At 46.8% G+C, this 19043-nt stretch overlaps 1 protein-coding gene across 2 annotated transcripts; it reads left to right on the forward strand.

Moving 5' to 3' along the window:
• Nucleotides 1–567: 567 nt before the first annotated feature.
• Nucleotides 568–18821, forward strand: TM4SF19 (transmembrane 4 L six family member 19). Of its 2 annotated transcripts, none has more exons than XM_043522440.1 (6): nucleotides 568–2044; nucleotides 8299–8495; nucleotides 11715–11792; nucleotides 14923–15092; nucleotides 15893–16082; nucleotides 17900–18821. In XM_043522440.1, exons 2-5 carry the CDS (start codon nucleotides 8319–8321, stop codon nucleotides 16080–16082), a joined length of 615 nt encoding a protein of 204 aa, XP_043378375.1. In that variant the 5' UTR covers nucleotides 568–2044; nucleotides 8299–8318; the 3' UTR covers nucleotides 17900–18821. The 2 variants fall into 2 exon arrangements, with proteins under 2 accessions (XP_043378375.1, XP_027685423.1); XM_027829622.3 differs by having other exon boundaries at nucleotides 18233–18821.
• The last annotated feature ends 222 nt before the right edge of the window (nucleotides 18822–19043 follow it).

Consider the following 19043-nt stretch of genomic DNA (forward strand, 5'->3'; position numbering starts at 1 on the left):
AACAAAAATGATTAGGGGACTGGAACACATGACTTATGAGGAGAGGCTGAGGGAACTGGGATTGTTTAGTCTGCAGAAGAGAAGAATGAGGGGGGATTTGATAGCTGCTTTTAACTACCTGAAAGGGGGTTCCAAAGAGGATGGATCTAGACAGTTCTCAGTGGTAGCAGATGACAGAACAAGGAGTAATGGTCTCAAGTTGCAGTGGGGGAGATTTAGGTTGGATATTAGGAAAAACTTTTTCACTAGAAGGGTGGTGAAGCACTGGAATGCGTTACCTAGGGAGGTGGTGGAATCTCCTTCTTTAGAGGTTTTCAAGATCAGGCTTGACAAAGCCCTGGCTGGGATGATTTAGTTGGGGATTGGTCCTGCTTTGAGCAGGGGGTTGGACTAGATGACCTCCTGAGGTCCCTTCCAACCCTAATTTTCTATGATTCTATGAAATAACTTATAATGGGTTAGTACACAATGACTGTTTTGACAAACAGTTTATAACAATTGATAAGAATTAAGGCCAAAGGGACAATGTGTTGCTTGAAATCATGGCCTATAAACTTCTAACAGTCTCTACTGATGTGCTTATAACCTGCTACAATACATGCCATTAATTTCTGTAACATGCTTCTAACATCTAATAATAATTTATTAACTCATATGTGGAATCTTGCTACCAAGTATGACGGAAAGTTTTTTCCATGTAGTGAAATACTGACTTGAAACAGCTCTGTTTAAAAAAATTGTCATTATCTTATGAGGAATAGATTTCTCCTTAAGATGTCCATAGAGCTTTCCCAAGAATTTTGGATGTTATATCCCTTTCTCCTGCCCTTTGGATGTGTAGGCTATTTGGAGTGTAAGCTCTTCGGGGCAGAGCCTGTCTCTTCATGTGTGTACATATGGCACATAGCACAGTGGGGCCCTGCTCTCAGTAGATCACCAGGCATTACTGGAATAAACGTAACTTGATGAATGCATTTTTCTTTAGTGACAAGTACCTGATAAATGTTGATTTAATACTTGTAAAGTTTAATATTCTTATCTTGACATTTTGTCATTACAGTAACTTGGGACATTCTTAAATGCAATGAACCTCTTGCACACCATTTTTGCATTTGATGATGCGTTGATAGAAGTGTGTGTATCCGTTGTCTCTGTAGAACAATCTTTCTGTGCTTCTTTAAGTGTTAGCAAGATCAGAACTTATCATGCATATAAGTATGCATCTGAGTGCTTCGGTTTATTTCAGTGGCACTACATGTGAGTAGGGTTACACACCTGCCTAAGTGCATAACCCGTTCTGATAGTGTGGCTATCTGTCCGCTTCCAGAGTCTGGAGCACAGCATAGTCATCAGGTCTGCTACTGTCTCTGATGTAATGCTGCTGCTTCTTTCACTCCAGCAGTAAGAGAGTCATGCCTTTAGCTCCAGCAGTCCCAGATCCAGGCCCCACAGATGGCCTCAGCAGGGTCTCATTGCAAGTGTTTGTAGGATCAGGGCCTTGGGTGTCCAAGCCATTCACGTTTGCTTGATTAATTCACATGCCAGGGGCACAGAGGGAAGCTCCTTGCATAGACAATCAGCTTCAGCCACTCTGCCTGGCTCTTGGATGCCCACATCATTCCATGCAAATATGCACACGCTCTGCCCCACCCTTCCTCCAGGAACCAGCTTTCTTGTTTAGTAACAATTCTCATTTCCTTCCATGAGTGCAAGGTGCTTTTTTGAGAATGTGTCATCACCACTTCAGAGCTGTCAGTCATGTGGAAGAGATGAGGCATATGACTGGTGTGTGGGTGACGGATGAATAGAACTTCAGACCATCTATGGGAAAAACTGGAGACAGCCTGATACAGTCAAAACACTTATAAATATCCAATATCCATGACTCTTCAGGGATCTTCGCCTTTCCTTGGGACGATAACAAGCCTAATTAGATCCTCTCCAGTAACCTAGATATTGTCCATTGGGGGAGACAAAGGTGAGACTGACATTGTACTGGGAGACAACTCATTGTTTTTGCATCACATCACTTCATTTCTCTCAGGTAAGTGGAGAAGGAAAGCATTCACTGGGATTTGATATGACTGTGGGCTACTTGAGAAGGATGATTTAGGGACCGAATGCATCTGCTCTGAGTGATGATGATGATGATTGATTTATTTGTATTACCGTAGCACCTAGGTCTAACATCAATGGAAGGTTAGAGGGAGTGGAGAGTTTCTCTGGGGTTCCCAATCTGGGACTGATTCAACCTCTGTTGCCAAGCCTTGGCCATCTGTGCTTGTTGATTTGTGATTGTTGGTGTAAAATCTTTCTCCCTTCTGGATTTCATCTCCTCTAGTGACCCAGCAGTAGCCTGTTGTGTATGAGATCAGCTGACACAGAACCTGTTTGCAGCTTGAGGGGAAAGGTCAATCAAAGCAGTTAAACATCTTCTGGGAAAGAGATTGATACCATTTCCAAAGCATCCCGAGGGATGTCACTTGATATAAGAAACAGGGAGGTTCTGGTGGTCATTGTCTTCCATCCATGTGCGACTGCCAGTGTGGAATGAGCTTGTGGGCTCAGTCCAATTCCTAGCAGGTGGTGCCCACATCACACCTGGCCCTGAAGAGCAGCTTCTTTGGAAGGCTAAGCAATGTACTGTGGTAGTGCCTAGAGACTCCAACAGAGATCTGGACCCCATTGTGCTAGGTGCTGTACAAACACATAAAGTGCCTGCCCCAAAGAGCTTATAATCGAAATAGACATGGCAACAGGTGGTAGGGGAAACAGAGGCACACAAGGGGGGGGAGGGAAAGCTCAGTGGTTTGAGCTTTGGCCTGCTAAACCCAGGGTTGTGAGTTTAATCCGTGAGGGGGCCATTTAGGGATCTGGGGCAAAAATTGGGGATTGGTCCTGCTTTGAGCAGGGGGTTGGACTAGATGACCTCCTGAGGTCCCTTCCAACCCTGATACTCTATGATTCTATGGGGACATGAATTCCTGAAGAGGGTATAGCAGCTCAGTGTCAGAGGCAAGAATCACACTGGACCTCCCAACTCTCAGTCTAGCACCCTCTCCAAGTCCATCAGTGTCAGTGAATTTACATTAGCAAAGGGTTGAGAGCAGAGTATCCCAAGCAATAGTGCACACATCTTGTAATGTTGTTACTCTTGGGTTATATTGTTACTCTAGGATCTTCCTGGCACCTGATTAGCTTGTCACTAGTCAGTTGCACTGGTTGGCTGGCTTCTGCACTGCACTGGTTTCAGATATCAAGCTTCCTTAGAACGTGAAATAGCTGGGCTAAGAGAATTCTCAGTGAGTGGCAGCTTGATGGTTTCCATGTCCGCTTCCTTCTGGTTCAGCTCTGGCAGGATGAATTGTTCTACCCACTTCAGCTCTTGCAAAATTGATGTGTTCTGCCCCTGATGCCGAGGTTTTTCAGGACATCAGAGGTCTACAAGGGGTTGTTGCGTAATTATTTCGACTTTCACTTCTGAAATTTCACTTCAACGGTTCCAGTCGGTCTATTTTTTTGAAGCAAAATCTTTTTAAAATAATTGCCTTACTGTGATTGCACAATAAATGCCAAGGAATCCAGATGCATCAAATAAATGAGTTAAATAGTAACTGCACTGTTCAGGCACGATACTATAAAAAACACTGGAAATCTGTTTAACCCAAATGGGCATATGCTCATGTGAGTTAACTGAATGGCCCAGCAAGATTGAATTTCATTTGCTGCTGCTGTTGTCTGCAAAACTACTAGCCATAGTTAAAAATCACTGCATGTGGTAAGTATGTTGCCACTTTATTTGCACCAGTAAATGCCCAGAAGTTAACTTTATCTGACTACAATACCGCCCCAAAATGGAGTGTTGCATTGACCCTTTATAATTTGTAGTTCCTTGTTATACAAAGTAAAGTGAATGTAGATTGATATTACCCAATTTCAAAAGAACACTGCGCTACTCTTACTAAATGGTGCCAAACTGTTTACTAATCAAGCCATTCACAAAGGAGATTCTAAATGGTTGGGAAAAGGTTATTTGAGAAACTGATCTACCCTCACAACTATTGCCAATAGACAGGAACTCTAATTTTCTTCTGATGTAGGGCCAAGTTTTGGTCTTGGTTTTATCAATTTAAACACGGATGAAATTTAATTTTATCAATTTAAACACGGCATGAAATGCCAGCTGGGGTTGGCTAGCCCCCAACCCTGCCCCTTCCACCTGAGGCCCTGCCCTTTCCACGCCTTCCCCACATCAGAGGCTAACCCACCATAGCCACTGGGCCCCCATCCCTCCCGGCTAGCACCCCCAGCCCCAGAGTGCAGGGAGGATGGGCAGTGCAACCCCAGAGCACCGAGAGGTCGGGCGGTACAGCCCCACACCGAACCAGGGCCACTGCACAGGGATGGAGCCATGCAGAGTGGGAAGCAGGAGAAGAGGGGCCTGAAGGCAGAGCATGGGCAGGGCCATGCCTGGCTGTTTGGGGAGGCACAGCTTCCCCCAGCCTATGATTTCCCCACCCATGAGTTTAAACAGGAGTAACTCTATTGAAATGAATAATTATTCCAATGTATTCTGGTGTAACTGAGTGGAATTTGGCCTGAGGACTTTAGGAAGATGTGGCTAGGAGAGGAATTTGTGTAAAATGTTGTATCTGAAACATAAACACTAAATATCCTGTGCACAGGATAGAAAGAGATTTAAACTGGAAACCCCACCACTTTGCCAAAATCTCCAGTTTAAACTGTATATGCTAGTGTGAAAACTTGTCCCTTAGACTAAATCTGGTCAGTGAGCTTCAAAACTCACAGTAAAGTCACTGAATCATGTTCTAATCTGCCACACCAATGTAAATCCATGGTAACTCAGTTGACTTCAGTAGCATTACTGGATTCATACTAGTGTAAATGAGATTAAAATAGTCCGAATGTTACCAAATGATATTCACTGCTACTTTGTAAATAAATTCCAAGTAAAATTTTGAAGAGACAAGGCAAAGTGTTATTAAGTGGACCTGGTCAAAGTATTCAGAGCAAACAGCTTGGTTAGATTTTCCCCTTCTCTTTTCATATTGACCATGAACAGATCATGACTTTTTTCTTATTTGAAACTCTTTTTGTACAAACACCTATGGGTTGCTATAACCAGTTTCATAACAAGTTCCTTTGAGTATTCAATCAGAATTCACTGTTTGAGCTGTGTGGGTTGTTCGCAAAGTTGCATAGTTTAGTTTCTGGTCTTTGCCAGGAGACCCTAATCATTATAAGCAAGGGCTGGGGAGTGGGGCAAGTGTAAAGAGATTGATAAATTGGTAGAAACTGCTCTGGAGAAGATCTGTTGGTTGAACCAACACAGGGATAATAAATCCCTCTAGGATTTATTATATCATAGACATTAAGACCAGAAGGGACCATCATGATCATCTAGTCTGACCTCCTGCACATCGCAGGCCACAGAACCTCACCCACCCACTCCTGTAATGGACCCCTAACCTCTAGCTGAGTTGCTGAAGACCTCACATAATGGTTTAAAGACTTCCAGTTACAGAGAATTCACCATTTGCACTAGTTTAAACCTGCAAGTGACCTGTACCCCATGCTGCAGAGGAAGGCAAAAAAACCCCAGGGTACTGACTACGGCCCCCAACCGAGATTAGAGCCCCAGCATGCGAGGCACTTTACAAACACATGGTACGAGACAGTCCCTGCCCTGGAGCTCTTGATATAAACAGAGTTCCTTTTCCGGCCCTGTCTTATCTGTTGTTCTCAAACTGTAAGACATTTGGGGAGACAAACAAAATTTTGACCACAAGGCTGTGGAGATAACATTTTAGGTTCCTATTTAAGGCATTTCTCACTCCAGCAAAGCTTGTTGATTTTATTAGAGATACTTACCTTTCTCTGCCTGGGATGTGAGTTTCAAGAGGGGATTATTTAAATATGTTCTTGCTTTGTCATAAACTATGTGGAGTTTTTGTCAAGAAACAGTCTCTCTGATCTGGGACATTACTAAAGTTGCAATCCCATTGCAATATATTGACTATAGAAGATCTGTGCAATAGCCACTGATAGATACAAAGATTTGTTCAGCTGTCTTTATGGATGGCAAAATGTACCATTTGATTGGTTTGGAAATCCAAGAATCTACCCAGGAGCCAACTTTGGTGCAGATCAATATCTTTCAGTCTTAGCCCCCACTTGAAAGAAAGCCTCCAACTATTCCCAGTGCTGACCAGTAGAATCTGGCCTTGCTGGGCTCCTTTCTTAGCTTGCTGTAACAGCAGAAGCTGCTTAAACCCAGAGACTAGAACAGGGACTGAGATCCTGATGATCTAGGTATTATTCCCAAATTTGAACGGCCTTTGGCAATCACTGCACCTTTCTGTGCCTCTATTTCCTCCTCTGTGAAATGGGATGATGATGGTGCTCACCTCCTTTGTGAAGTGCACTGAGCACTCTGGCTGCAAAGTGCGAGGGAAGAGCTAGGTGTTGATTAGTAGCAATCTGGTAGTGTTGACTAATTGCTGTTCTTGGGCAGATGTTTGCTTTTCTTCATATCCTTTAAAAAGCTGTCTAAATGAGACATCTCAGTATTGCACCAGAAGGTCACCCCTCTCATCCTAGGGCTGGGTTTTTTAGATTAGTTATGGATTACGTCTCTTTATCCATGGTATCTTTGTGTCATGAGAGATGAAGAGGTTTTGCTTTATTGACCAAATATTTTATCTACTATATTTGGTATGCCAGGTCATAGCTGATAGATAGATTTCAGGAAAGGGCACAATCAAACAGCTTAAATCTCTTGGCGGTTAATTTTTATCATGATGTGCAGAAGAAGAGCTATTCCTATCCTTGTCAGAGAATTTTTTCAGATGGAAGCTATACACTAGGCTCCAGATTTTTCAAGTGCTCAGAACTCAGGGGCACCAGAACTGGGGGACCAGGGGGCCATGGCCCCATGACTTTTTAAAGTACGAGGGCTATGCCCTCCCACTTTGTACTGGCCAGGAGGGAGGGAGCGGAGAGGAGGAAGCAGGGGGCGGGGTCTTGGGGGAAGAGGCGGTGAAGGGGTGGGGCTTTGAGGGAAGAGGTGGCAGGGGGCAGGGCCCTGGAGGAAGGGGCAGTGTGAGGGCAGGGCCTTGGGGGAAGGGACAGCGCAAGGATGGGGCCTCATTTCAGGCACCAGTGGCCCCCCCCACTTTTAGGGAGCTTCCATTGCCCCTGTCAGAACTCACCATTGGATTGGATTTTGAGAGCTCACCAAAATAAAGAGGCCAGGTTTTCGAAAGCATTCAACATCTCCCTTGTTCTCTTTTGTGCTAGCCAGCAGTAGGCCTGAGGATGGAGAGTGGAAGCAAAGCGGAAATACGCTGGGTATATACAGCTCTTTCTTGTCAATCCTTTACCATAGTTATGGCAATGCTCTTATCCGGGTACATGCAGCTAGAGCGAAAACATCCAGCCCTAGTGAGAAGGCAGACATGACCTTAACAGCAAGCAAAGAGGCAAGTGCCCATGGCTTAAGTACCTGAGTAAGTCTCAGAAATGGCATTTAGATGTCATACAAACCCAGAAGGGGAGTCCTATCCTCAGCGAAGCTCTGCAGAAGTCAGTGGTGAATCATAGAATATCAGGGTTGGAAGGGACCTCAGGAGGTCATCTAGTCCAACCCCCTGCTCAAAGCAGGACCAATTCCCAACTAAATCATCCCAGCCAGGGCTTTGTCAAGCCTGACCTTGAAAACCTCTAAGGATGGAGATTCTACCACCTCCCGAGATAACCCATTCCAGTGCTTCACCACCCTCCTAGTGAAAAAGTTTTTCCTAACATCCAACCTAAATCTTCCCCACTGCAACTTGAGACCATTACTCCTTGTTCTGTCTTCTGGTACCACTGAGAACAGTCTGGATCCATCCTCTTTGGAACCCCCTTTCAGGTAGTTGAAAGCAGCTATCAAATCCCCCCTCATTCTTCTCTTCTGCAGACTAAACAATTCCAGTTCACTCAGCCTCTCCTCATAAGTCCTGTGCTCCAGCCCCCTAATAATTTTTGTTGCCCTCCTCTGGACTCTTTCCAATTTTTCCACATCCTTCTTGTAGTGTGGGGCCCAAAACTGGACACAGTACTCCGGATGAGGCCTCACCAATGTCGAATAGAGGGGAATGATCTGCTGGCAATGCCCCTACTTATACAACCCAAAATGCCATTAGCCTATGGTGCTACTTTTCCTTCTACCAGCTGAGGATCTGGCCCAGAGACTGTGAAATCCAATCATTCTTTTTTCCCCTCCCCTCTGTGCAGGGCTCACTGGCTTGCCGACAATGTGCGTAGGGAAGTGCACTCGGATTCTGGGCCCATGCCTCATTGCCTTGGGTGTGCTTTCCATTGCTGCCAACGTGCTCCTCCTCTTCCCCAGCTGGATGTGGAGCTATCTGAAGGAGGGCCACATCACCAAACAGGCTATGCAAGTGCCAGGAGTCTGGGGAGGAGGCATAATTGTAAGTGGTGTGACTTCTTTGCCCTCCTTTCCCTTTTCCCCAGCATGTGTGCACTGTCTTGGACAGAACATTCACCAAGGGAGTCACAGGACCAAGGCACAGTGTGTCTAGTGGGTAGGGCATGATACCACTGGCCTGCTGGGTGTCTTTGGGCAAGCTCATTCCCCACTCTGTGCCTCAGTTTCCCCATCTGAGAAGTGGGGATGTTGGTAAGCTGGGGCACTGTTGGGCTCCATGCTACAACCCCTGGCTGACATTCTATGGGCTGTGTTAGACAGCAGGGCAGACTGGATGATCAGGGTGACCCCTTACAGCCTTATGAAAGGCTTCTGGATGTCATTATGTCCCCTTTTTCCTTGGGGGAGGGATAGCTCAGTGGTTTGAGCATTGGCCTGCTAAACCCAGGGTTGTGAGTTCAATCCTTGAGGGGGCCATTTGGGATCTGGGGCAAAAATTGGGGATTGGTCCTGCTTTGAGCAGGGGGTTGGACCAGATGACCTCCTGAGGTCCCTTCCAACCCTGATATTCTATGATTCTATAGGGCTTTGTATGCTGGTGGCTGACACTAACATACTTCTCATACCTACATACTGTATAGGCCCTGACCTGAAGTCAGCTGAAAGACTCACATCAGCTTTAACAGGCTTTGGATCAAGTCCTAAGGGTAACAGAAAAGAAAATCCAGATAGAAAATCACATATTTACAAACCTCTTGGAACAGTTAACAGATTAAACTAATTAGTCCTTTCCTCCATAATGTCCTCAGTTGGTATAATGACCATTAGCAAGAATCACTTCCATGTCGCATGGGCAGCACATGAACCGCCAGCTGCGGGAGGCTAGCTCTCAGCCCCGTCCCTTCTCCCCCAGACACCACCCTTCCGCCCCCTCTGCCAGAGCCCAGAGCCCCACCACCACAGCCACCCACCCGGCCACAGCCCCCCTAGCCCTGGAGCGCCAGGAGGGCGGGTGGTGCGGCCCCAGCCCCTGGAGCCGGGCTGCAGAGCAGAAGCAGGGAGCCTGGGGGCAGAGCATGGGTGAGGCCATGCCTGGCTGTTTGGGGAGGCACAGCCTCCCCCAGGCTATGGTACCCGCCGCCCATGCCATGTCGTCATGTTGCCCATCTGCTTGGTGCTAGTAACTTCTGTATTTGCTAATCCAAACTTCTCCATGCTGCTCTCCAGGGAGGCCATTTTGGAGCCTCACCAGGTTCACGGTGACACATCAGGCCACTGAGTGAAATGATCATTATCTTCCAAGAAAGCTGCTCCAGAATGGCAACGCTTTGCTCTGAACCTCGGCAGTGCAATCAGGCGCCCTGGCAAGGACTGGGATGGAGTGGGGTAGCCAACAATAGTCTAATAGCATATTTGGTGAATTCTGGGATGCTTTTAAATTAACTTTTCTTATTGTTTGCCTAGCTCGGCTCCCAGATGGCTACTGGTATGTTGTGCTAGTGTCAGTATAACTAGCAAAGTCTCCTGCACGATTGTTTGCAATGACTCCTTGGCTGGTTTTAAACAGTAATAATACCATTTTGCTGCTAGAGGAAAATCAGTTCATGTGGCCTCATTGATGTCTTTGGCAAAATTCCCATAGACTTCAGTGAGTCCAATATTCTACCCCGTATCACCGGCTGCTTTAAAGGCATGTGTTATGTTCATAACTGAGGCACACAGACATTAAGTGATTTTGTCTTTGTCGAAGCCCTGGTAATAGAACTCAGGTGTCTGTAGTCCCAGTTCTATTTCACTGGGAATTCATCTTCCATTTTGCATACACCGATTTGTTATGGTTTATTTTTATTACTGTAGCTCCTACGAGCCCTAGTTACAGTCCAGGACTTAGGCGCAGGGCTCTGTACAAACACACAATAAAGAGATGGTGGTGGATAACAGATTCGAAATGCTGGTCCTTCTGACATTTCTAACTTTCCATATGCAGCAAAATGTTTTCTCTAAAAGAAAAGCACACGCTCATAATCAGCCACCTAGATGTTGCAGACAGATATTAGATTGACATGGTACAGCCTATTGCCAGGGTTCTAACTTTAGCCTTAATCACACAAGGAGCACAGCACGAGCCAGAACCTCCATGAATGACTTCGGTGGTGCTCTGCATAGGCATGAGTGTGGATTGCACTCTCAGCAAATTTGCGGATGATACTAAACTGGGAGGAGTGGTAGATACGCTGGAGGGGAGGGATAGGATACAGAAGGACCTAGACAAATTGGAGGATTGGGCCAAAAGAAATCTGATGAGGTTCAATAAGGATAAGTGCAGGGTCCTGCACTTAGGATGGAAGAATCCAATGCACCGCTACAGACTAGGGACCGAATGGCTCGGCAGCAGTTCTGCGGAAAAGGACCTAGGGGTGACAGTGGACGAGAAGCTGGATATGAGTCAGCAGTGTGCCCTTGTTGCCAAGAAGGCCAATGGCATTTTGGGATGTATAAGTAGGGGCATAGCGAGCAGATCGAGGGACGTGATCGTTCCCCTCTATTCGACACTGGTGAGGCCTCATCTGGAGTACTGTGTCCAGTTTTGGGCCCCACACTACAAGAAGGATGTGGATAAATTGGAGAGAGTCCAGCGAAGGGCAACAAAAATGATTAGGGGTCTAGAGCACATGACTTATGAGGAGAGGCTGAGGGAGCTGGGATTGTTTAGTCTGCAGAAGAGAATAATGAGGGGGGATTTGATAGCTGCTTTCAACTACCTGAAAGGGGGTTCCAAAGAGGATGGCTCTAGACTGTTCTCAATGGTAGCAGATGACAGAACGAGGAGTAATGGTCTCAAGTTGCAATGGGGGAGGTTTAGATTGGATATTAGGAAAAACTTTTTCACTAAGAGGGTGGTGAAACACTGGAATGCGTTACCTAGGGAGGTGGTAGAATCTCCTTCCTTAGAGGTTTTTAAGGTCAGGCTTGATAAAGCCCTGGCTGGGATGATTTAACTGGGAATTGGTCCTGCTTCGAGCAGGGGGTTGGACTAGATGACCTTCTGGGGTCCCTTCCAACCCTAATATTCTATGATTCTATGATTCTATGATGAGGATCCGTCCACAGGTCTTGTTGCAGGATTTGGGATCTTTAAGACTGGGATGAAGGATAGTTCATAAATGCTCCATGCTGAATAAGGGAAAGAACTAACTGCCAGCTCTTGGTGCCAGCAGACTGGATTGTCCCATTCATCCTGAATCATTTCCTGCTCTCTCAGGTTCTTCTGGCTGCAACTCAGATCACGGCTGTTGGGTGGCGCTGTGGCCGTTCCTCCGACTGCAGAACTTGCCGGAATGTAAGACAGAGATTCCTTTGACTTGTGGAAAATGTTCTTATTTTAGCTGCAGAACCAGACTCCAGACCCACAGTTCTGGAGTTAACAGGCCACACCTCTCTGTCACTGGGCCGCCAGATTTAATGGTGCTGTGTTAGCATAGCCCCAGAAGGGAACGAGACGTTTTGCAGACACGTAGAAAGAAAAATTCCTTGGCTTATGTTCCAAACAGGCCACTGTTTAGATAGGGCGTGAGACAGCCCAACGAGCTGCAATTATGTGGCAAAGAGAGGAAGGGTGATCCAGTGATTAAAGCACTAGCCTGGAACTCGGGAGACCTCGGTTCAGGTGCTTGCTCCACCCTGGACTCCCTGTAGGGTTGCCAGGTGTCCGGTTTTTGACCGGAACACCTGGTTGAAAAGGGACCCTGGCGGCTCTGGTCAACACCACTGACTGGGCTGTTAAAAGTACCGTCAGCGGAGCAGCAGGGCTAAGGCGGGCTCCCTGCTTGCCATGGCTCCATACGGCTGCCGGAAGCAGCGTCATGTTCCATCTCTGGCTCTTACGCATAGGGGCACCCAGGGGGATCCGCATGTTGCACCCTCCCCAACTGCCACCTCTGCAGCTCCCACTGGCTGGGAACCACAGCCAATGGGATCTGCAGGGGTGGTGCCTGTGGACGGGGCATCATGCAGAGCCGCCTGGTCACACCTTTGCCTAGGAGCTGAAGAGGGGACATGACGCTACTTCCGGGAGCTGCTTGAGGTAAATGTCACCCAGATCTTGCACCCCGACCCCCTCCCATGCCCCAACCCCTTACCCCAGCCCTGATTCCCCCTCCCACCCTCTGAAGCCCTCGATCCCAGCCCAGAGCACCCTCCTACACCCCAAACCCCTCATCCCTGGCCCCACACCAGAACCCGCACCACCAGCCAGAGCACTCCCCCCCCGCACACTTGAGCCCCCTGCCCCAGCCCAGAGCCCCCTCCCACACCCTGAACCCCTCATTTCTGGCTCCACCCGGGAACCCACACCTCCAGCTCAGAGACTGTACCCTCTCCCACACACCAACCCCCTGTCTCAGCCTGGAGCCCCCTCCCATACTGTGAACCCCTCAGCTCCACCCCACAGCCCAGAGCCCCCTCCTGCACCCCAAAATCCTCAACCCTGGCTCAACCCCAGAGCCTACACGCCCAGCCAGAGTCCTCACCCCCTCCTGCACCCCAACCCCCTGAGCCAGCCCTGTGAAAATGAGTGAGTGACAGAGGGAATGGGGATGGAGTGAGCGGGGGGCAAGGCCTCAGAGAAGGGGTGGGGCAGAGGCAGGGCATTGGAGGAGGGGTGGGGCAGGGCAAGAGTGTTTGGTTTTGTGCGAGTAGAAAGTTGGCAAGCCTAACTCTCTGTTAGGCCCATCAAGGGAAATTTGGGGCCCCATACACCATGTTTGCTGGGGCCCCATACACCATGTTTGCTGCCCCCCCCCCATTTCCCATCAGGTACAGGCATTTTTGGGGGTCCCCTTTGCCCTGCTTCTGTCAGCCCTGCTCCTTGTATGAGCTTGGGTAAGTCGTTAAATCCCTCTGGGCCTCAATTCCTCCTCTGTGAACTGGGGATCACCCCTGCCTCACAGGGGTGTTGAGGCTAAAAACATTACAGCTTGCTGGGGGGCTCAGCTACTCCAGTAATGGGGGCCAGATTGGTACCACATCTGGTTGGTCCCATGGTTTTTTTGGCCCTCCCCTCGTGCACTGGGGTGTGAATTGCACAGTACCAGAGACTTGCAGTCAGCGTATTTGTGTGGGGTAGGGACCACATGCCACCAACCCAGCGATTCACGTTCTGCCTCTATATTTTACTGACAGCCCCGAGAGTAGGAGGGTTTTGATGAGAGTGATGATGCGCTGCTCGGTAAGCTAAGCCCCCATTTTGCAAATCCCCCTTTATCCGCATCTCCGCACCCACCCGCAGGTTTAGGGTGCTGGGTCTCTAATGGTAAAAAGGACACAGCCCTTTCTTCCATGCAGATCTGAATGATATTGTCACAAGAGCTTGTGTGATAACAGGACCCTAGTTATCACTCACTGCTCTGTCCCCACCGGCTGTTCTGTTAGGCAGGACAAAAAAAAATAAAATAAAAAATCCCATGCTGGAGCTTGCGGTTTGCCTCTAGCCTGCAGAAGCAAGGAACCTGCCTTTCTTGGCATTGCAATCCTGATGGGAGTTTCTGATCCTTAGGCCTTTTAAAGGGACATACCTGACAATGCCAGGGAAATAGCCAGTGTACCTGCCCTAATGGAGCTGGAAGGGTAATTTCCCCTAGCCCTTTCCCAGGGTATCTCATGCAAATCCAGCTTTCCGGAAGAGTATAAAGCAGCATATGCTCCCATCACAGTAATCTTGTACACTAAGGCCAGGCTTTCAAAAGGAGCCACTGAATTTGGGCACCACCTGGGCCTGATGTTCAGCAGTGCTGAGGGCCTGCAGCTCTCATGGCCTCCAGCTGGAGTCACGCATGCTCAGCACCTCTGCAAATCAGGTCCACTTTTGCAAATGGCCTCAATGCCTCACGGCTGAGTGTGGATGAGAAAGTTGAAGTGGAGGAGGAGACCCACAACAGTAGCCTTGCCTCCTCCCAGCACTTTGTGTTGGATCATGCCATGGGACTGATTTGATTATTTTCTGAGTGACTTCCTGTGCACATATGCCCAATAATGTGTTGGGAGGGGGTTAAGTGCACAGGGTCTTCTGCCTTGTGTATTCTCTTCCAGCACGCAGCAAGCTGCCGATCTGATCTGTCCATGTTTTGAAGTCACTGCACGTAGCTGTAACCGGTGGTGCGAGTTGCAGGGCAGTGGGGGATCAGGACTTATGTTGCAGTTGTAGAGAAGCTCTGGCTAGGAGCCGAGATCGTTCTCATCTGCAGTGACTCCTTTGGTTAAAGTCATACAGGAGCTGCAAGGGTTTCCCAGCTTCTTCCGGCAGTTGTAATTGCAGCATCTGAGGCCATTAGAGTTCATTTCACGCCCTTGGCAGTTTCTTGTTGCTCCAGTCTCTGCTAAGGGTAGGCCCAGCCATGCGGGACTCCTGACATTTGAGGAGAGAAGCATGATCACCTGGAATTACAAGTTTGTTTCTGTTCTTTTACCCACAGATGTTCCTTTCCATTGTATTGTCGGGGCTGGCGTTGCTGGGATCTACTGCTTGCTTTATCCTTTCGGGTGTGGGCTTGACAAACGGACCCCTCTGTCTATACAACCAGACTGAAGTCCCGCAGTGGGATTACCCTTTCATAAACATGGAAAACCAGGCCTTCCACACCAGGTAGAAGGAGCTTGTGTGATGTCCAGGCAGCAGTAGGGCTAAAATACCCACAAAGCTTCATCTCTTCCCTTAATCCAACAATCTGAGGAAGAACGTTAAATGATTCAGCATTCAACAGACTTGGTAACACTGAGAACGAAGTTCTCCTCCTGATGAGGAGCATTAAACCAGCATTACAGCAAGCTGGCTTGCCAGGAAACAGGGAGTGGAGTAGTCCAGGATGAATGGCCACTAAAGATGACCTTAAAATGGGGCACTAGTGGGGGGCTTATTCCCTCTTATGGCTTTATAATACATAGACAGGTCTGAAAGGTGATTTTAAGGGTGGGGGTTTTTACCTGCTTGTTTTTTCCATGAGATCAGGTCCAGTCTAGCTGGGATGGCTCTGCAGTGCCTGGAGAAACTGAAATTATTACATTAACAAGAGCCATGTGCTCAAGCTGAGCGGATGTCAGTGTAGGGCATCTTTAGCATTCCATGCTTTTGCTATTTAACTTCAATGGCTACTGAATATTTTGGAGGAAGGAAGTATTTGTTGATGTTTTATAATTCAGACCTGATAGCTCACAATACACATATCTGAGACCCCTACGAGGTCCTTCAGAAAAGTCAAGGAAGGTCTGATCAGATTCATGTTATTTTTAAAATTACAAAAGTAGCAGGCTGCCTTTATCCATCACAATGAAGCAAAAAGGGAACACATGCCCCCCTCCACACACACACTTTTTACACAATCAACTGCATGTCACCCCTTCAGATGTCTTTGTCCTATCACTGTCTCATCAGAGTCTCTCTTTAAGGGCTCAGAATTATTTGTATGACCAATCTCTCTGGAATTCAGTCTGCATTGAGCCCCCGAATGTTGTAGCCTGGAATATTTACTTCTTCTCTGTTCTGCTGGTCATCAGCGTGGTCGAAATGGTCCTGGCTTCTCTTCAGATCATCAATGGCTTCTTTGGATGCCTCTGTGGCTTATGTGAAGGCAAATAGGTAATTTCAATTCCTAATAACTCTGTCACTGCTTTTCCTCATCTTCCCTGTGTGAATGGTGCCACCAAGAATTTCAGGCAAAAACTCCTGCAGGCTTTCCTGCATGATCTGAGTGCATCATCTTATTGCCGAGACTTTGCCCAGGTGCAATGCACAATAAGGGCTTGATTCTGCACAGAGTGGGAGTGGAATTATGTATCAGTGCAAGGTAAAATGTGGTGGACAGGGCAGGAAGTGGAGGACAGTGTGAGAGCACGGCTGACTGACCCCAAGTTACCCCTTCTACTGGATTGGAGTAAAGGGTTAGGAGTCTATCTATAGACCAGCTGTGTGAGAGGCAGCCGTGGGTTGAAGTGTAGTGTTCAAAGCGGATGATGGGTAGCGTAGCGTGACCAGATGTCCCAATTTTATAGGGACAGTCCTGATTTTTGGGTCTTTTTCTTATATGGGCTCCTATTACTCCCCAGCCTGATTTTTCACACTTGCTGTCTGGTCACCAAGGGTAGCGTCTTGACCGAGATACATCTTGTAGTGCACCATACTACACTGGATCAACTGATATTCTCACTGCAGGCCCACAGTGGTGGTACAGTGTAATGGGGCTCTGGAATGCTCAGATGTAGCCAGTGCTCAGACAGGGCTGAGGCATGCTCCCCTAGCAGCCCTTTATTCCCACACGGTTAGGTCAATCCCAGCATTAGGAACCCAGTAGTAGAAAAAGAGATCTCCCTGAATATTCCTTCTAGGCAGGGTTTATTTCAGCCAGTGACTAATGCTAGTGGAGACAGGCAAGAATGTGATGATGGATTCAGCCAGTAGAATGAATCAGGCCTCGTCTTGATGAGGATTTTAGGTAGGCTTGGAAGGATTCAGTTTTTTAATCAGTAAATGTCGATTTCACCATACACACCCACATGCTGCGCGCATGCACACTCCCCGCACATACGCACACACACTGCTGTGCCTGCACACACACAGCAATAAAAACATTCCTATCACTCATAACTGAAATTTACAGACAGGCAAAATAAGAAAAATGCTGCTTGAACACATATTAGTTTGATTTAAGAATATTTATTTTGTATATTTTGATGTGATAGAGACAATTTGTTTTAACAGTTTTGAATGTCACCGTTTACTGTCATTAAATAATTATGATTGATAATTTCCCACAACTATGAACATTTAAATAAATAAAAATTGGTGAAAAAATTTAAACTGCCCATAATTTTGCATAACTCTGAAAGTTAAAATAGATACAAATCAGAAAAAATGCTTTAAAATAAATATTGATCTCATCCATCAAAATTATTTAAAAAAAATTCTGCCACATTTAATTTTAGCATTTGCTGAACTGATCAAGCTAAAACTGGCAGGGGAACCCTACGTTATTATTTGACTTCCTAGAAGTGTTAACTGTGGCTAATTTGAAAAAGAAAAAAAAAAAAACACCCTACTTAACACCAGTTGAGTGAAGCTAGCTCTGCAAACCCACCATGTTTCCCAGTCAAGAGAGGGAAAGCCGAACAAAAACCCAGTTGTAGTAAAGCCTTGTCTAAACTGAAGATTTTCAAGCAATCAGTCAACCTTCTAATGTTGCCCTGTGGCTGCTCCACTGACGTTAGCGCTGGTGGGAGGGCTAGTATGTACTGGCTGCTGCCATTTCCACTGCTGTGCCATCGGGGGCTGCTCTGAGCACATCTGGGAAGCTGTGGGAAACAGATAATTTAGAGATGGACTATCCTTGCTTTCCTCCCACTACAGGAGAGGCTAAAGTGCTATCCTCTAAGCTGATCTGCTGTTTGATTTTGTTGCAGGTTCAGTGCACATCAGATTCCTGTGTTGCCTGGATTTTGCTGTGCAGAGTAGAGGTGGCATTTACAAAGGGGTGATCATCCCAGAGCTTTGAGCCTTTACATAGCTACACCTGTGCAAATATTAAACCAATAGTGGTCTCCTGGGTAGCCATATTACTCATCACTACAAGGACAATACACACTAGAATCACTGCCACCATTTTATACCTGGGTGGGAGCTAGAGCTGGATATCAGACTTATGCTTGTGTGATGGAGCTTCGATGTAGTTTCTGTATGAACACATTGTACTGAACTGATGGGGCCATTATATGAATACCCTTTGATTTCTACAGGCGCAAACCCAGGAGGAAGCAGAAATAATCCGTGCTAGCTGTTTACCTTTGTCTGGGAAGGGTGTGATGTCCCTTAGCGCCAGATTCAGGAAATGTACAGACCCTTTGTCAAGGGAAGAACACTGTGCAAGTCTGGAAAGAAGCCAAGACCTAGGGCACTAGACACGACAGATTCTACACATGCAAGGGATTGCTTTGAAGAACAAATGAATCCTGCGTCATCTGATCTGGGTTTTCCCACCCTGTGGTTTCATCTGTGCTGAGGCAATGCCTCTAACTAGTGGCTTGAAACTGGCCTGTCTGAGGGCTGCTGATTAACAGAGAGACTATGGATGGACTATGTGACCCTTGAGCTTACATTTTTCTTAATGACAAAGAGATGGAAGGGGGCATCACTTGGGACCAATAACCTTTCTGACCTTTATTCATCATAACAAAGCAAAATAGCCATGAGCCCCATTTTTTCCTGTTTGCACAAGCCATATGACTGTAGCCTATGTAGCAATATTTATAGTGACATTAGTCCAAAACGTGGTTTATTTTTTATTTTATTTAATTTATTAATCTAATAAATCTGAATTTAGACATACTGAGTTGGAGCCTTCTGGATGCTGCCATTGGGTTTGATCATTATTTGGCATGACTGAAGAGTGAGAAACCAATTCCTGGACTCTGGGTCAGGACCAGTGTTCTCTCTGATTTTTTCCATCCATGTGTGGAATAAATTGTTAGTGCACTAAGGTAATGTGCGGATGTATGCCACCAACAGAAACAAAACACCTAGATATAATATATATTTTAAAAAGATATT

Source organism: Chelonia mydas, chromosome 9 (assembly GCF_015237465.2).
Source record: "Chelonia mydas isolate rCheMyd1 chromosome 9, rCheMyd1.pri.v2, whole genome shotgun sequence".
Lineage (NCBI taxonomy): Eukaryota > Metazoa > Chordata > Testudines > Cheloniidae > Chelonia > Chelonia mydas.